Genomic DNA, 19,769 nt, shown 5'->3' with positions numbered 1-19,769 from the left:
ACAATGCACTGTAAAAAGTAATTTATTAATCACAAGATCTCAGAAACCTGTAAGTTTCCCTCAAATCAGCTAATTTCTAAACTCACCTAGTTATCACCCTCCCTTACAATCAATATATATAAATTATAAAGTTTTATTTCAATTTAAAAACAAAGGGTAATTAAATTCTTAACACCATTTACACAGTATCTTAGACTAACAGAGTAGTTCCCCTTATCTACGGGGGTAAGTTCCAAGACCTGCAGTGGATGTCTAAAACCACAAATAGTACCCAACTCTATATATACTATTTTTTTTCCTATACATATATGCCCATGATAAAGTTTAATTTATAAATTAGGCACAGTAAGAGATTAACAATAACTAATAAATAATAAAATAGAATTATAACAACATACTATAATAAAAGTTATGTGAATGTGGTCTCTCTGTCTCTCAAAATATCTTGCACTGTACCTGGGATAATTGAAACTGCAGAAAGTGAAACCACGGATAAAGAGGGAGCCACTGTATACACAGCCTGGGTATGCTATGTATGCTAACAGTGCTAACAATGCCACTCATTTTTTATCCAATAAATAGCACTTTGAAAAAGATTGTTTCTATGGTTTACTGCTGTGAGTCACACTTATATGTACATAAAGATTTATGTAAATGTAATATGTAGAATCTATGTCTTTGAGCACAGTGATAACTAACACTCTCAAAAAGTACTGTCATAACCATATTGTACAGGAAAGAGTTTGAAAATCAATATATTTAAAAGAAAAATCTACATAGAAAAAGAGAGCTGAAAACAATATTCATGATAAACCAAAGTACTCACGTTGATGCCCAACCCATCAAAGGATTTTCCCATCTCTCCCTGGTATCAAATTCCATCTTCCATTTCTTTGTGTTGTTTACTCCAGACTGCATGTTATTGCGAGCAGGAACAAAGATCCTGACTTTTCTAGTTTTGATATGTTCTTCTGGAACACCAGTTAAAGTAGTGATATCCTACAGAAAAAGAAACAAACATGTTTCAAACAGCCTACATACTCACTAATGTACTTTTGTTGTTCCCTATATTTATGCAACCCTGTTCAGATTTGTTTATAAATTGAAATAAGTTTTCTGGCTTATTTCACTACTCCTCTGATATTTTACCACATAAACTACTATTAGATATCTGTAAATGGTATATCTGGGAACTGGTGTTAGGGGACAGTGGCACAGGAGTCATAAAAAAGTTTTAGGCCCCTCTGTCCAACAAAGCATTGGTAATTTCTGAAGGTTTTTTTTTGCTGGTAGAAGAGCATGTAGTTAATACATTTTTATTTTGTGAGCAGATGTAACTAGTCAGAGGAGAAAAAAATGTAAGGGGAATAATAAAAGGGATATAAAAAGAAACTAAATTTAAGTAGAAAAAATCTATTACCAGTGGTTTCTGTGTCAAACTGCTTACCACAAGGCATTCCCTTCAGAAGGAGGCCTGAAACTTTTAATAAACAACTAAAATCAATTAAGAACTTCAACTGGCATTTTGATTTATCTCCTTTTGGTGAAACCTACTGAAGAGAGAATGATGTAATCAAATCTATTCTGCAAAGGTAAGCCATTAAAGTTGCATAATTTTTGCAGAAATGTCAGATTAAAACAATAAACTTCCTTAACTCTCTTTTACTATGCTTTTATCCAGTAACAGATGCACAATTGGCAAATGCATAGAATTCTGATGTCCCAGATTAGATATATTTACCAAAACATAGTGGCAGTCAGGACACAAAATAAGTAATTTAGAGTTTAAGTCTGCATTTAGTAATGGCAAAATACTTTATCCCATCAAAGTAAAATATTAGGGTCAGCCATATCATTCTTATTAAGGAAGCATTTTAAAATCATAGTTCACTAAAGAAAAAGTTGAATAACTGGTTAAAAACAACAAAGAATTAACACAAAAATGATTATAGCAAACTTGTGAAAACTAGAAAATTTAACCCATTTTTTGCATTTTCACTTAATTATAACATATCCCCCTAGTGAAGGCTAATGTTTATTTGTAGTCTATCAATGCTACAAACCAAAAAATTAGTATAACTACTTAGTACTGCAATATGTACTGGGAAAAACACTATTTTTGATTCAACTTGTCCCTCTACCCACAAGATAAAAAAAACAATTCTTTAAAGTTATTTTAGTTGGCAACCAATCCTCTTTTTAACACAATGCCTTTCCACCTGCACCAATAATTAGGTGTGGCTACTCTGTTACAGTCTGCTTAAAGAAACTATCAAAATCGTCCATATAAATATTTACACAAATATGCACTTCTAATATGTGCCTACATTTATTTTTTTTTAAGTTTTTTTACCTCTAGGTTAAAGTAAAAACAAAGTGAGTGCAATTGGCACATAATTTTAAAGGTGTGAATTTAAGTTTTAATGACTTTCTAAAGCATATGCCTCTACTTAAGAACTTGAAGTGACTCGGCTCAGAATGAATTTTAGGATGGAAACTTCCTTAAAATAAGTAGCTACAAAATGTTGCTAAGCTCGTTATATTTTGAACTAGTAACTACCAATCTTCCATGACTTTTCAAATTATGGCAATTATGTTTTGCTATCTTCCCTCAACTTAAAGTTCTGAATTTGGAATACTAAGTTGTCTTGACACAGAATCACTGTTTTTGCCTGCAGAAGACACATAAGGTACTGTGCCCAGTTGAGCTGCTGTCTAAGACAGAATAGAGAGGCTTGGCACCTCTCACATACTTGACACCTAAAGGGCACAGAAGCTCTAAAATTCCTAGTCCCCGTAGGCACACTCTCACAGTCTAGACAACCTGATTTCTCACACTTTTAAAATGCATCACGACACTCTATTGTTATCATTTCATCCACACAGCTTCAGCTAGTGACAGAAGAACCTGTTCTTTAAGCCACATTTCAATGGGCTAAAGCTCCCACTCTAAGATTCCATTAAAACAAGTAACACTTGAAAAGAGCTATGAGGCACTATGTTGAACTCTACTTGTATCTTCAATGCTTTGCTTTTCCTCTAAGTTCTCACCGAGCTACCTAACTCAACTTTCACAAAAAAATAAAAACATTTGCAAACCATTTATACTGAACTAATGATATTCTCCATAAATTTCCACTTCTGTATTGCAATATGCATCACCTATGACTTTTTAAACCTACTTATAAAAGATAGAAATGCTTTGAGGATGTCAATATTACTTTTTACAGATTTCTCATTTTATTGGTAAAAGAGATAAATAATTTATAAGTAATGATTCATAAATTTTTTATGACTACAAAAAAGTAAAATCATGTAAGTTATGAAAAGCCTTCCAGTTGGCACCTGAAGAACCTCAACACTCACCAATTAATAACTATCTATAAATTCTAATAAAATAAGTTACCCTATAAGTAAATACACACAGATTTACTGAATTTTAAAACTTTTAATTTTTAAACAGCTGGGTAAAGCATGAAACCTATATTCTTATTAGGAATAATGTCACTATCCCAATAGTTTCAAAAAGACAACTTCACGTACAAATGCTATTTTAAGAAATGGTAATTTAAAAATCATAATTCACAGATTAAGGCCATTCAAATCAAAATTTGTACTGAAAAGATACATGTCATAACTCTTAAGTTCACTCTTTCAACACCATCTCTTTCACAATTTTATATTTTGGAGGAGATGATAGCAGACCCTCCATTTCACAAGTCTAGTTAAATGAAGAATTTTAAAAATCATTATGAAGGTATATGCCTATATATGTATATGCACTTTATTCTTTCAAATTTCAATTTCCATTATAAAATATTAGTTTTCCATATAAAAACTGTATGATTCGGTTATCAACTGTCCCCATTTATCTTTTGTGAATTCAACTTTTTTTTTTTAAACAAAGGAAGCAGGGAACAAGCAATGGGAAGTTAGTGTCAAAATGCAGAAAAACCTCCCAGCAAGCTTCTTGCAACCACCCAGGATTTAGAGTCTTGCTGGCCGCTCTCTTTTCAATACCAGAATTTCACACATTTCAATGACTATTATGACTTCAAAGAATCAAATTTTCATCATTGTCCGTCATCTGCCGGTTGATTTGTATAAAGGAGTTCTTCTGCATGCACTCCAAACAAAAGCCTCCTTACTTTTGTGGCTATATATCAAGTTTAAAAGTTTTGTTTGTGACAGTTGTGTCTTTGGTAAATTAGGGTAACAGTGAAGGAGTGCAGCTGCTCTGCAGGAACCTCCTTTTTGGCACCATTTCACTTAAATAAAAACTGAATAATTAGCTTCTGCCTTTATTAAACCACAAAAATGCCACTGGCCTTAGTAATTACTTCCGGTTGCCCCACCCACTTAACCGTAACAGTTTACACTTGTCATAAAGAGAATTAAATGAAAAGTTTTTCCACTTTTGGATGAATTTTTGCTAGACCTCTCAGTGTATGCAGAAAAGCCAAAAATTTTTACAGGTTTTCTGGTAGTAACTTCACTAAATTGCTTGTTTTTTATGGATCAATGTTGAAAAGCTTTAATAGAGCACATATTAGAACATTAAGTAAAAATACTGCTTATAGAAACTTGTTCTATTTTAGGCTGTTACCAGTCAATCATGTGTTTAAATATATTTTAGAGCTAAAACTGATCTAAATTTGATGATTGTGTTTATAGTCTACTTCAACCATGAAAGATATTAAAAGTCTTAAATCTGTTAATAAAAACTTCCTTTCAGGTAACCCACAGATTCTTAAAACAAGAAACTCATTAAAGGTCTCATAAATAATTAAGGATATTTTACGAAATAAATTTTACAGGTTTAAAAAATACACAATTGGCAAATAGCACAATCATATCCCTTCACTATCCATGGAAGAACTTTAAAGACTTCTAAAAAGTTAGTGGCCATAGGGATTTGGATATAACAAAAAATGTAAAAATATGAGTTTTGCCAGTAGAGACAATTTTTGTTTGTTAACAAACAGTAAAGCAATGAATTGATGTAGGAGTACAACCAAGTAATGAATCAAGTGTTGGAATGTAACATATGTTATTATACATTTTGCATACTGGGCAAAAGTATCATGGAACCAAAGTATAGTTTAATTTTTTTATTTTTATTTTTTTTTGAGACAGGGTCTCACATTGTCACCTGGGCTAGAGTGCAGCGGCATGATCATACCTCACTGCAACTGCAAACCCCTGGGTTCAACCCTTCAGGCTCAGCCTCCCTAGTAGCTGGAACTACAGGTGTGCACCACCATGCCGGGCTACAAAGTACAGTTTTAAATGAAATGCCCTGGGCAACATGATAGGAATAGATCATGCAAATGATGCTGCTAATCATATAAAAAGTAAAAAACTAAGAACTAGAGACATATTTTTCAATCTCAAACTATTTTTATTACTCCTAGATCCTGGATTGAGTAGAGCAGTGACTGAAAGCACAGGGGTGAGTCAAAACTGGGTTGGAATCCCAACTCTCAATTTTGGGCAAATTAATAGACTTCTGTTTTATCATCTATAAAATCAGTTTACTATGGTAAAATGAGGACTAAATAATGTATGTAAAATTCTGACCTTGGGCAACAAAAAGAATGTTTCTCATTTATTCAACATATTTTTTTAGCACCTACTATGTATTAGACACTGCATACAATGTTCAACAATGCAGACATGATCCCTTTTCTCATGAAAATTACTATTGAACATTTTTTAAAAGGATTGAGTGAAAAACTAATGGGAAGTTAGTGTCAGGATGCAGAAAAATATCCTATTAATATCTTCTTTGAAAAATATGTGTTAATAATTAAAATATTCTACAAGGAAAGAGTTTTATAACTAGAGTCAATAAGTTGCTTTAAGTATGGAGGAGAGAAAAACGTAACTTTTCTTTTAATAAGGGCTGAATACTCCATTTCTTGTATATGTCAAAAACACTTGAGTACAATATATGTTAAATAACTTTATGTAGCCACATACCAAAACACCTATGACATTCGTGAAAGTAAAGAAATACGATATCATTTACTTTTGTTTTAATTCAAGTAGAAAGATTCTACTATGCCAAATTAACTATCCTAGGGCTGGCAAAGGATATAAGGATAAGATTTTATTCCTTAATTTAAGAAATCTATAATCTGTGTATCCATGGGGTAGGAAGGGGTGGATATAACGAAATAATTATACTGTCAAATACAACATTGGTTAAGTTATCAGAAAATACCTGACCAAGGAGGCAGAAAATGATTCCTTCAGGATACTTAAAATTTTAAAATGACACTGTTAAAACATTACGGTAATATTAAAAGGAAATTTAAAAACATATATCCATATGCTTAACACCATAGCAACCATTTTTTAATTTGCATTACCTACCAAAAACTATTCATAAACATATCCATTTTACACAAGTTATTTTGTATTATTTTTATGTAACATAATATCCCTTTTTTCTATGTAGTTACCAAGTCTTCATATTTGTTTTAATGAGCCTCATTAATAATCTATTAAGTTAATGTGCCATAATTTCTTAGCTTGCTCCTTTATGTTGAAAAATTAAATTGTTTTATTATTTTTGCTTTTTAAGTATAGATTACTATAATGACATTCTCAGTAATTGTTTTTTTTTTTTTTTTTTTTTTTGAGACAGGGTCTCACTCTGTTGCCCAAGCTAGGATGCAGTGGCATCATTATAGCTCACTGCAACCTCCAACTCCTGGGCTCAAGAGATCCTCCTCCTTTAATCTCTTGAGTAGCTGGGACTGCAGGTGTGCACCACCACGCCCAGCTCATTTTAAAATTTTTTTGCAAAGATGAGGTCTCGCTATTGCCCAGTCTGGTGTCCAACTTCTGGGTTTGATGATCCTGCCACCTTAGCCTCCCAAAGTGCTAGGATTATAGGCATGAGCCACTGTACTCAGCCCTCAGTAACCTAATTCTTTTAAAGTTCATCACTTAGACTAGAATTAAGTGAGTCAAAGGTTGAAGGAATTTCCACAGTCTCTGCAATGTTATCTAATTATTTTCCAAAAGAGAGGTAAAATTTTACATTGCTACCAACAATGTGTTAATACTATAAGTAGGCCAATTTCCCTTTATACTCTCAAGGCACAGAGAAACAGGTATATATTAATTGGCTTGACTTTATTTAGTGTGTGTTATTCCATACAAAACTAGAAAGGAGAGGATGAATTTGATTTTTGACATGTAAAAACAAAAAAATTATCAAAATTTTCTCAAAATTGATCCAACTGGTACACTGCTTTGTAAGAGCTCCTACTACCAGAAGAAACAGGCATGCAAAGGAAACACTCACCTAAAATCTAATGAACTGCTCAATCTCAATTGCACAGATGTGCAATTTCTTTGTAATTGTATAGGAATGGCAAATATTTTCAGATTTTTACTTAATGAAGTTATAGTTTGTAGGATTGGGGCTCAAAATATGGCACCTTGGAAGTCACTCTCTGACCTTTTCCTGCCTCTCTCCCATGGAGCATGATCATAAAAAATTTCTATGATCTACCTCACCAAAAAGGTAGGCATAAGACGCTCATTCCAGAGGGGTCCCGCTCTATACCTAGACACCAAGAAGAATCCGAACAAATAGGTTTGCTAAGTTTCCCCCAGTTTACTACCATTAGATCATACCCCCTTTTTGTCTAGTCACATTTCTACAGGACTGTCCATTCTTCATCAAACCCAAGCATAAAAATACACAGTTTTCCTTGGGTCTTTGGGTCTTTATTTCTGAAGGCTCTCATGTAACATAAAACTTTGGTTAAAAAAAATATTGTCATGTTTTTCTCACGTTAATCTGTCTTCTGTTATATGGGTGTCAGCCATGAACTTTGTAATTTTTAGGTAAGGAAGAGATATTACTTATTTTCCCCTGTAGTAGCGCCTGATTTGACATATGCTGTACCCAAATCAAGTATAACAAGAAGCTACTTTATGACGAATGCAATTTTAGAAAAATGATATAAAAATAAACTCCCCCCAAAATCAGGAAAATCTACTGGAATACTTTTTTCATTTTTATAAAGAAACACTTAAAACAATCTTTGTTTTCTATTAACTTTTTAACAACTGAAAGTGAAGTTGTTAAAAAACATTATACTTAACAAACAAATGAAAGATCAATACTGCCTCAACAAAAACCAGTATGCTTAACTGAGGTATTTTGAACATTAAAGTAATACATTTTTAATACTTACAAAAATATAACATTTAATAACTTATTAAAAATAACTTTTTTAATAGCTAAAATGGGTTATTTCTTTGCTTTTTAACCCAGGATTTTTTTGATTTTTAAATCATTAAGTCATGTGGCTATCTCAGGACACCTGGTAGATTTTCAGAAGCTGTAATAAAAGTGGGGAAAAAAGTTTGGCCACAAGTTATTTGGAACTTATATAACATTACATTTTCGAAAGAACCAATCTGTTATTTCTTAATCAAATATTACTCTTCATCACCTGGTAATAAATAAAAATGCTGACAAACACAACATATATTAAGAGTTATGAAAATGAAAGGCTTGGCAGCAGGGAACTAAATATGAAATAATTGTTGAATAAACATTAGGCCAAAGGAACAGAACATAAACTTCTTAAAATCAAGTGATAGTTTAAGTAATAAATGAAATTAATTACATCTGAAAAGGCAACTGAAAAAATAAAAGCTGAATGCTTCTGATCTAATCAAGAAATATGAGACAATGGTATACAAGTAAAACTAGACTGCAAGAAGACATTTAAAAAGTATAAGTTAATTCCGTGTTAATTTAGCACAGGAATAAAAAAATACACAAAAGAAGTTTTCTGTCATTAGGAGCTGGCAGCAGGTCAGTTACTTGAATATATTTGGGAAAAAAGGGAAACACTAAGTAATAAAAACATGCATGTGTGCACATATAAACACATCTTAAATATTATAATGCAAAAAAGTATAATATGCATTCTTTCAATAATCTTCTATGTAAGGCAATGCCTTTTCTTTGAGTATAGTTTCAGTGATTAGGATCTTAAGTGTTGTTTCTTTTATAAGCTAGCAAGAAATACACCATCTACAAATTATGGTTTCAGCTTTTTTTTTTTTTTTTTTTTTGGAGACAAGGTCTTTCTCTGTTGCCTGAGCAAGAAGGCAGTGGCATCATCATAGCTCACTGCATGCAACCTCAGACTCCTGCGCTTGAGCAATCCTCCTGCCTCAGCCTCACAAACAGCTGGGACTACAGGCATGCGCCATCCCACCTGGCTAATTTTTCTATTTTTTGTAGAGATGGCGGTCTCACTCTTGCTCAGGCTGGTCTCGAACTCCTGGCCTCAAGCAATCCTCCTGCCTCAACCTCCCAAAGTGCTAGGATTATAGGCATGAGCCACCATGCCTAGCCTATAGTTTCAGTTTTATAAATGTGAAGTGAGAATATAAAAATGTTTGTAAAATAATCTGAGTCCAAAGTATGTCTAGGATTTTATGATTTCCTTTAATATCACAATCTTTTATAAGGGCTTCTACCTACTTTAACAGAAATTATTAGTATAGGGAGAGAAAAAATTAGCTTTTCCTCTACCCATCTCAGGTTCATGGCTGAGGCCCCTATAATAAAAGAGAGAGAAACATGAGAAAAGCATACAAATTTATTTAATATAAGTTTTATGTGACATAAGAGCCTTCATAAAGAAATGAAGACCCAAAGAAACATTTAAACTGGTGGAGAAATAAAATAGGGCAAAAAGGGTATGATTTAATGGTAATAAACTGGGGAAATTTAACAAGGCCTGCTTGTTCAGATTCTTCTCTGTGACCCTTCCACCTTTGAAGATAAGGATATTCCTCTCCTGCAGACACAGGGAGGGCACCTTTCACATAAAGATATTATGACCTGCTTCAGGCAAAAGTCAAAAATCCTTCTTAGGTTTTATAACCTACTTCATGAGAGACAGACAGAGGGAAGATCAGAGTGACTTTCTTGCTTTTGCTTTTTTCATAAAATATTTAGTACGCCATAGTGCCATACTCTGGGGTTGTGTCTTGAACCCCATCATTAGAAATTCACCTTTATCATCTTCTCAAAGTATTCAACAGAACTGTTACAGAAGAACTCTTTTGTCCTCATATAGCATCAGATTATAATATTCAATTAATTCAATTGATTCAATTATGTAATTATAATGTCAAGCATAATGGCAGAGACAGGTATGGAAATAAGCACACCAAGTCTTGGTAAAACATAACTCAATAACTAAGAGCTAAAGTTTGGCAGTACACTAAAATGAAGCCTTAAGTAAGTCATATATGTAGTATGTAAAGGATGTTTGTAAATATGTTTTATAAAGAGAATTGAGAGCATCAATAACTGAGCAAGTTGTTAAAGGTTGGTTAAAAAAGTAAAGATTCATTAAGGAAGCCATTTTTACAAAATAATTTTACAAAAGAATTGTCACAATGTAGTATTGTGATCCCTGAAAGGAAAACTCAAGATGTACTCCTATAATTGTCTCAGCTTTATGCCTGGAGATACATCTCAGACTATGGTGTAGAGAGGTGAAGCCCAAGCAGAACACAACAGCTGAACAGAAAAGGTAGGGACTGCAGTTCAGATATTTGTGAGGCAGAGTTTTGAAGAGAAGGTGTTAGGCAAAAAATGAGCTTCAGAAATCTGCATGGTCATTGTGTAAAATGAGACTCTGAGAAGTAGGACAGGTAATGGTAAGTTCTAACAAGCCACAGTGGAGAGACTTGGCTAAACACTCCAAGCATTCAACTGAGACACAAGAACTGGTCATATCTTAGAAGCAGAGCAATTGTACAATCACACATACCATATGTAATAATAATCACTAAAAGGATCAAGTTAATCAGGCAATAACTGCTGAAACAACACTAAATGTTCTATAAAGAAAGACAACAAAATCTAGACTCCTAATAACAAAGCAATCAGAGTATCAATTATACAATCATCACTAAATGCATACATACACAGGAAAATCTGAACTCAACACAACTACAATAACTATTTCAATAGAAATAAACCCTGAAACAATAATGATGTGGAAATTAGTGAAGGTTTTAAATAGCTACTATAAATATGTTTAAAGATTTAAAGAAAAAAGATGGACAAAATGAACAGATGGGGAATTTCAGCAGAAAAATGAAAACTATAGAAAAGAACCAAATAGAAATGTTAGAACTGAGAAATATATTGACAGTCTTCATAAAAGGCAAAATATATATAATATCTAAAATGATGAACAGCATATGGGATTAATAGAAAATTGAACACTACAGAAGATTATTAAACTTGAGGACAGAGCAATAGAAAATAACCAAATTGAACCATACAGAAGAAAAAGACTGGAAATAAAATAAATTTGGCCTCAGTGACTGGTTGGGCAATAATAAACAGTACAATATAAGTGTTAGAGTTCCAGAAGGAGAAGAGAGATTAAAGCAGATTAAAAAAAACAAACAAACAAACAAACAAAAAAAAACTAAAAAATTTCCAAAATTGATGAAAAATACCAACCCAAAAAACCCCCCCAAATCTTACTGAAACAAGAATCTTAATGAATCAACCAAGATAAATGTAAAGCAAACCACATAGGAACACAGAATAATTGAGTTTCTAAAATTTAAAGATAAAATTAAAATTTTAAAAGCAGTCTTAAGAAAAGACACATTACGTACACACATAATGATGATAAAAGAAAATGGAAAAGACTGAAAGCTTTTCCTCTAAGGAACAAGACAATGATGTCTACTTTTGCTACTTCTATTTAATGCAGTATTGGAAATTCTAGCCAGAGCAATCTGGCAAGAAAAATAATAAAAGGCATACAAAATAAGAAGTAGTAGTACAATTATCTCTGTTTCCAGATGACATGATCTATATGTAGAAAACCCTAAAGAATCTACAAAAAAAAACCTGTTAGAACAAATAAACAAATTTAGAAAAATGGCAGGATATAAAAATCAATACACAAAAATCAGTTGGCTTTGATATAAGAACAATCAATAATCTACAGAGGAAATTACGAAAATAATTTCATTTACAATAGCATAGAAAAGAATAAAATACTTAGGAATAAACTTAACAAAAAGGAGAAAAATTTGTATGTGGAAAACTACAAAACACTGTTGAAAGAAATTAGAGATAAATAAATGGGAAGACATCCTGAATTCATAAACTAGAAGTCTTAATATTATTGACATGATCACATTACTCAAAACAATCTACAGATTCAGTGTAATCCCTATCAAAATCCCAATGACATGTTTAGCAGAAATAAAAAAACCATCCTAAAATTCATATGAAATTTTTGTTTCAAAGCAATCTTGAAAAATAACAAAAGTAGGAGGACTTGCACATCCTGATATCAAAACTTACTACAAAATAATTAAAATAGCATGGTACTGTCATAGAATAACAGACAAACCAATAGAATAGAATAGAGAACCCAGAAATAAACTCTCACCTACACAGTCCATAGGTTTTTAATAAAAGTGCCAAGAACATTCAATGGGAAAAGCATGAACAAATGGTGCTGGGAAAACTGGATATCCAAATGTCAAAGATATGGAGTTGAATCCTTACCACAAACCATATATGATAGTTAACTCAAAATAGATCAAAGACCTAAATGTAACAGCTAAAACTATAAAACTTTTAGAAAAAAACATAAGGGGAAATTTTTCTGACATTGAATTTGGTGAAGATTTCTTGGCTCCTCACCAAGAAATAACAAAAGCATATGCAACAAAATTAAACTACAGATAAAGTAGACTTCATCAAAATTAAAAATTTTGTGCATCAAAGGACATCTATCTGATAGAGGATTAATATATAGGAAATATACAGGAAACTCTTACAACACAACAAAAAAACCAAACAACCCAATTAAACTGGGCAAAGAACTTGAAGAGACATTTCTCCAAAGAAGATATACAAATGGCCAACAAGCACATGAAAAGATGTCCAACATCACTAGTCATTAACAACATGAAAATAAAAAACACACTGATACTGTTTTATACCAATTAGGATGGCCATTATTTAAACAATGGAAAATAAGAAATGTTGGTGAGAAAGTGGAACTCTTGCACATTGCTGTGGGAATATAAAATAGTACAGCCAGTATGGAAAACAGTATGTCTGTTCTTCAAAAGGTTAAACACAGAATAACCACATGATCCAACAATTCTACTTTTTTAATCCAAAAAATTAGAAGCAGGGACTTGAACAGACATTTGGACATCATGTACATAGCAGCATTATTTACAATAGCCAAAAGGCAGAAGCAACCCAAATTTCCATCCAGATAGATGAATGGATAAACAAAAACAATGGAGTATTATATATAGCCTTCAAAATAAAAATTAAATTCTGACACAGGCTATAACATGGATGAATCTTTAAAACATTATGCCAAATGATATTGTAACAGAAGAAAAGGCTTGAAAAAAAAACAGCAAAAATATTTCATGTCTCTTTAAAACATCCCGGCTCCTTTTGGAGAACTAGGACCTTCATCCCTGTCTCAGGCCAGTGGTTGGGAGGGGCAGCGGAATGTCTTTTGTTCTTGGAACCACAGGAGATGGCTCAAGGTAATTGTCTGGGCAGGAGTCACAAGACTGTCCTAGCCAAAGATGGGATTGATCAGAACTTTTAAAGCTCTACTTCTGCTCAGAAGGAGGACACTAGTACTTGGAGACAGGAGTCTGCCAGCCTCCTTGTTTGCCAGCAAATTAATAAACTCCTCTTTCCTTCTCAAACCACTTGTCCTCGTTCTTCTGATGTGACCTTGGGGACAAGTGCCGAACTTTCACTAACAATACAAGCCAGTCACAAATGGACAAATATTATACAATTCTGCTTATATGAGGTACCTTGAGTAGGCAAATTCATAGAGACAGAAAGTATACTAGAGGTTAAGAGGGAATGGGGAAGAGCATAATGGAGAGTTATTTTTTAATGGGTAGACTGTCTCTTTGGGATGATGAAGAAGTTCTGGAAGTGGATAGTGGTGATGATTGCACAAAATTATGACTGTGGCTAATGCCACTGAATTTTACACTTAAAAATGGTTAAGATGATAAATTTTATGTTATGTACATTGAAGGAAGTTAGAAATATTTTACCCCAAAATACATTTATTTGACATATTTTGAGATGGTTGCCATGAGTCTCACAGATAGAAGTAACACTACAAAGCTATCATGGGGTAGGGGGCGGGGGATTACATCTGTAGATAACCTGCGTTAATACAGCCAGGTCTATCCTTACCAAATCTAGGGAAAATTTACTGAGAGTCTGACACCTTTAGAGGTCTGAAAAAAAACATTTACCATCTAGTCTCTCTGAGGGCAGCTACCTGTAATGTTTACATTTACATATTAAGACCATCTTTTCTAGCCAATAAAGCCGTTTCCCCTCTCCCTCCCAAAACCTGTTTTTCTGTTTTCAAGCCCCCATCCTTTAAAAACCTCTGTACCTCACTGAGCAGTTGAATCTTCATTGTGAGGGTTTCCTTGTATACATGTTAAATAAATCTGTACCTTTTTCCTTCTATTAATCAATATGCCTTATGTGTGTGATTTTTCAGCGAACGTTTATGGGCACAGGGGCCTGTGTTCCATACAGTTTGGTGAACCTTTGGAGGGCCAGGGGCCTTTGATGCCCACAATATTTTACCACAATTCTTAAAAAATCAAACTGGAACGACATCTTTAAAATGCTAAAATAAAAACCTTCAACCTAGAATTGTATATCCAACGAAAAGGTCTGTTATAGACTGAATGTTTGTGTCCTTCCCAAATTCATATGTTGAATCCCTAATCCCCAATGTGATGGTATTCGAAAATAGTGCCTTTGGGAGGCAATTAGGATTAGATGAGATAAGGGCAAGGCCCTCATGATGGGATTAGTGTCCTTACAAGAGACACCAGAAAGCAGTTATATAGAATCATCAAAGTAGACCTCAGAATAAGGAATAGCACCAGGAAAAAGAGGGACACCACATAAGGATAAAGCATCAACTCATCAAGAACACACAATTTTCAATATTTATGCACCTAACAATAGAGCTTCAAAATGAGTGAAGCGAAAAGTGATCCAACTAACAGGAGACAAATTATAGTTTGAGATGTTAACACTTCTCTCTCAGAAACTGACAGAAAATGTAGACAAAAGTATCAGTAAGAATATAGAACATTTGAATAACACTATTAATCAACTTCCGAAACTGGAGAATGCAAATTTTTTTCCAAATGTACATAAAAGCATTAAGACAGACCATATTCTAGGTCTAGGGCAACACAGCCAGACCATGACTCACTCACTCGATAGACAGATAGATAGATAGGTTGGGCACAGTGGCTCATGCCTATAATCCCAGTACTTTGAAAGGCCAAGGTTGGAGGATCACTTGAGCCCAGGAGATCGAGACCAGCCTGGGTAACATGGCGAGACTCTGTCTCTACAAAAAACTTAAAAATTAGCTGTGTGTGGTGGCATATGCCTATAATCGCAGCTACTTGGGAGGCTGAGGTGGAAGGATCACTTGAGCCCTGGAGTTGGAGCTTGCAGTGAGCTACGATCATGCCACTGTACCCTAGGCTGGGAGACAGAGTGAGACCCTGTCTCAAAAGAAAAGGGAAAAAAAAAAAAAAAAAAAGGGAGAAAGTTTCAGAACTTCCTCAGATACATTCTTTATACCACAAACTATGTTATAATATATAACAACAGTAATAGTAGCAGTAGTGGTATAGGAGCAGTAGCTGTAGTTATTAATACTTATATAGCACTAATTGCTATGCACTGGCCTAATATTTTACATATATTTATGATAGAAATCTCATCAACCAGCATATCCATAAATTTATAGTACAATGATAGGTAAGTTCATAATGTTGATTCTTGGGATGTACTAAGCTTTGGAGTACTTTCTAATTCAATGCTGCATCATTTATGTATTATGTGTTTTTATTGTTTTCTAAATCTTAGACATATGGTATTCAACAATTAGGTAGAATTTGCTACACTCCATGTGTCAGTCTGAAAAGCATCCACAGAACTGGACCATATATATTAAAACTAAAGCATAGGCTATGAAGAACCATATCTATAAAATTACATAGAATCAATTGGTTAAAATTTCTCTAGAAGTATTCTGTATCAATTACTTCTAGGTATAAAAAAATAACTTAAAATGTTGAAACTAAGCCTTTGGATTTAGCAATCTTACTTCAAAGAATCAATCCTAAAATAAAGATGTTATCAAAGATTAGACTTAGTTATAAAGATGTTCATTCCAGCATTATGTATAATTTTGAAAAATTATAAACAACCTGTAGTATAACAACTGCATGTTGGTTGATATTTTACGGTATGGCCATATAATGGGAGATTATATATTCATTTACAATTATGTCTTTGAATAATTTTAAAGACAGAAAGATATTCACGATATAATGCACACAAATGAAAAACAGGATATAAAATTATAAAACACGATTTGTGTTATACATAAATATGTTGGATATTAGTGTGTTTAAATATTCCAAAAAGAAATAAATTCACCAAAACTGTAAGGTTATTTTAATTTTCTTCATTATACTTTATCCATTTCTACAATGTGCATGTATTACTTTTTTAAATATATGTCTTTATTTTTTTGTTGGCCAGTAAAATTATATGTATTTATGATATACAATGTAATTTTTAATGTGTATTCATTACTATAAAAATCAATAAAATTTTTAAAAAATTACATAGATTTTAATGACCAAATATAATAATATGAATACAGTCTTTAGGAACTTCCTTGGAGTAATACAGTTTTAAATTTCCACCAGTAAAAATAGATTATAAATGGCTAAAGAAATTTCTTATTGAAGGAATAATTATACATCAAAACATCAATTAAAGAATTATACAATTGATTGTCAGAAACTATGCAATGAGATAGTAATATTATAGATGATACTAGGTGATATTAATGCTATAGACTGTTAGAAAAGGCAAGTTACATGACAAAAATCATTACCAACTACATATACACATACATATACAAATGAACATATAAGACCCCCTGTAATTGAGGACATTTTGCTCCAGGATCCCCTACAACTCAGTATCTGCATAGCTGACTCAGAAAAATAGTCTTCACAATTTATTCAGAATCAATTAAGAATAATAATTCCAGGTTGCTTCTCTCTCCAGACTGATAACTCCAACTCCAAAGAGCAAAAAAAAAAAAAAGAGTAAAAGAACTTTAATCGAATGATGAATATAAATAATTGTGTTCTCCCGTTGCTTAATGTAGGTATTTGCAATTACCTTTCGAAACAAATTTTAAAAAGTATTATTTTCATTTTATAAGATGAGGACACTCACAGAGGTTAAATAACTTGTTTGAGGTCGTACAGTTAAAAAAGAGGATTAAAGAGCTAAGGCTGTATCTATAATACGTGCATGATCTTTCCACTATCCATGTATCTCTCTAAGGTGAAAATTTCAAATGATGTGCAAATCACAGTATTTCTTTTTGCAGTTAATAAATGTCTCCAAAATTCTCATATATTTATAAAGGGGGAAATAAGACAATAAAAGGAAAAAGCACAGAGAGTGGGGCCTTATCTGTCTCTCCCCTCCAGTTCTGATGTAGCTCCCTACTCATTCTGGGAAAGTGAAAGTAAGAAAGAAGAAAAAGGACAAAAGGAACAGAAGTGTGGAAGAAAGGAGAGAAGTGAAAGAACAAGGGAAGTAGAAGAGATATGGAAGTGGAAAAAAGAAAAGAATGATGATAGCCAAAGAATGAGACAGAGAACCAAAACTAGACAGAGACAGAGAAGGCAGGCAGAAAAACAGAAAGAAATTAGAGAATGGCGGAGTGGGAGGGGTGAGGAAGGGGGAAACTCACAAAGCCATAAAGGGAGAGAGAGATGACCTTCAGCTACATAGTCAGCAAAAGAGGAAGAGTCACAAAGACAGAGGGAAAGAGCTACACCAACAATATGAAGAGAGACAAATTCCAAGAAACAGACAGAAAGAGGGAGAAAGGAGAGACAGAGAAGTAGAGTCAAAGTTAAGATGTACACAGACAACTATCACTACCCAGTCCATGCCACTGGCTAAAGCCAGGTGTAGTGCTTAAACGTATTTGGGGCTTGTCAGCACCTACCTAGCGGACAGCAGCTCAGCCAATCTCTCCTTATCTTCCTTTACCATTATGATAAATCTCCATTAATTTTTTTTCCTTTGTAGGGGGAGAGTGCAGGAGGAAGGGCCATAGGAGTGGAGAATTAGAAAATGGAAATGAGTTCATTACTCTAGGTCCCAATATGACCTTTATCAAAAAGCAATTTCAAATTAAAAAGATTATTTAATAAAAAAATCACTGCATTGTTAGACCATATATAAAATCTAAAATGCAAAGATAAAAATTGGGTTCCTTTAAAAAAAAGTTGTTAAGAATTCAATCACTTGTATCATTATGTAGAAAACATAACTTTATGAAAACTATAAAAGTTATTTCACGAACATCAAAAAGGGCATTTGAATAAAATGGCAACGAACTCATCCTTTGCTTTGAGCTGCTTGGAAGTGACCCTTAACCGTAATAGCTAAGTAATTCTGCAGCTTTTTTGATCAGTAAATCAGATCAGACCACTTAAAACTCTATAAATGCTTCCTATTATAATTAAAATTCAAACTTCTTCTCATGGGCCTAAAGGGCTTTCTTACCTGAACCAGCACCTGCCTATGTGTACTCTGACCTCATTTTATATAATTCTCCCCTTTTCTTATTACATCATAGCTTTCCTTCTGTTCTTTGACTATTACCAGCTAGTTTATACTTTTGGTCATTAGCTTTTTCCTCTACCTGAAATGCTCTTGGCTTGGATCGTCACATAGCTGATTCTTTTCACCATTAATATCTTAGTTCATATATCGCACCATCTAAAAGTGGATTTCCTTGATGGCCTTATTTAAATAACCCCTATTCCACCCAACTCCCAGCTATTCTCTATCCCATCACCTAATGTTATTTTTTTCTATAACATTCATTATCTATGCAAAGTATCTTAACTATTTTTAAATAAAGTTAGCATATGCTTACACATGAGAATAAAAGCTCTAAGGACAAGAATGTTGTCCTTGTTCACAACTATATCCTTAGGGCCTAGAGTATGGTATACAGTAGGTGCCCAAAATAACTGAAAGAATGGATGAAAAAGTACAGTAATCTTTTATTGTAAATAAGAGACAAGTGAAAAATCTCTTGAAGCCGGGCATGTTGGCTTATACCTATAATCCCAGCTACTCAGAGTCCAGGAATTAGAGACCACTGCAGGCAACATAGCGAGAGTCTGTCTCCTATCTCAAAAAAACTCCAAAAACAAAAAACTTCATGAATGCTCTCCAAACAACTACAGATTGTCCTAGTTGAAAACTACTAGCTCTATAGGAGTGTTAATCTCTGAACATTCGAGGCACAGAACATACCATCCATATTTGAACGTTTGATGTATTATAATGCATACTAAACCAGGAACCTTAATTCTCTGTATGTCAAATCTTAAACTACCCAATTAGGTTTAAAAGTCCTTTTAGTTGATAGATTTGAATTATAACAATATATACGCAGTAATCATTGTAATACATGCAAATTGGTACACTAATCAGATCCTCAGTTCTTCAATTTAAATTAGCATTCTCTGTCCAATATTTTGGTATATCTCTGTGTTCTACATGTTGCTTA

The 19,769-nt window shown here is 33.2% G+C and overlaps 1 protein-coding gene across 2 annotated transcripts in view; it reads right to left on the bottom strand.

Moving 5' to 3' along the window:
- The window catches only part of NDUFS4 (NADH:ubiquinone oxidoreductase subunit S4), a 111,718-nt gene that overhangs the window by 27,986 nt on the left and 63,963 nt on the right, over positions 1-19,769 (bottom strand). For both annotated transcript variants that reach the window (XM_069492430.1, XM_069492431.1), the window contains exon 3: positions 827-999. In XM_069492430.1, coding sequence (XP_069348531.1) covers positions 827-999 — 173 coding nt within the window. The remainder of the gene's footprint in view (positions 1-826; positions 1,000-19,769) is intronic.

This window comes from Eulemur rufifrons, chromosome 17 (assembly GCF_041146395.1).
Source record: "Eulemur rufifrons isolate Redbay chromosome 17, OSU_ERuf_1, whole genome shotgun sequence".
NCBI classification, from domain to species: Eukaryota; Metazoa; Chordata; class Mammalia; order Primates; family Lemuridae; genus Eulemur; species Eulemur rufifrons.
This window is presented reverse-complemented; position numbering and strand designations above follow the sequence as displayed.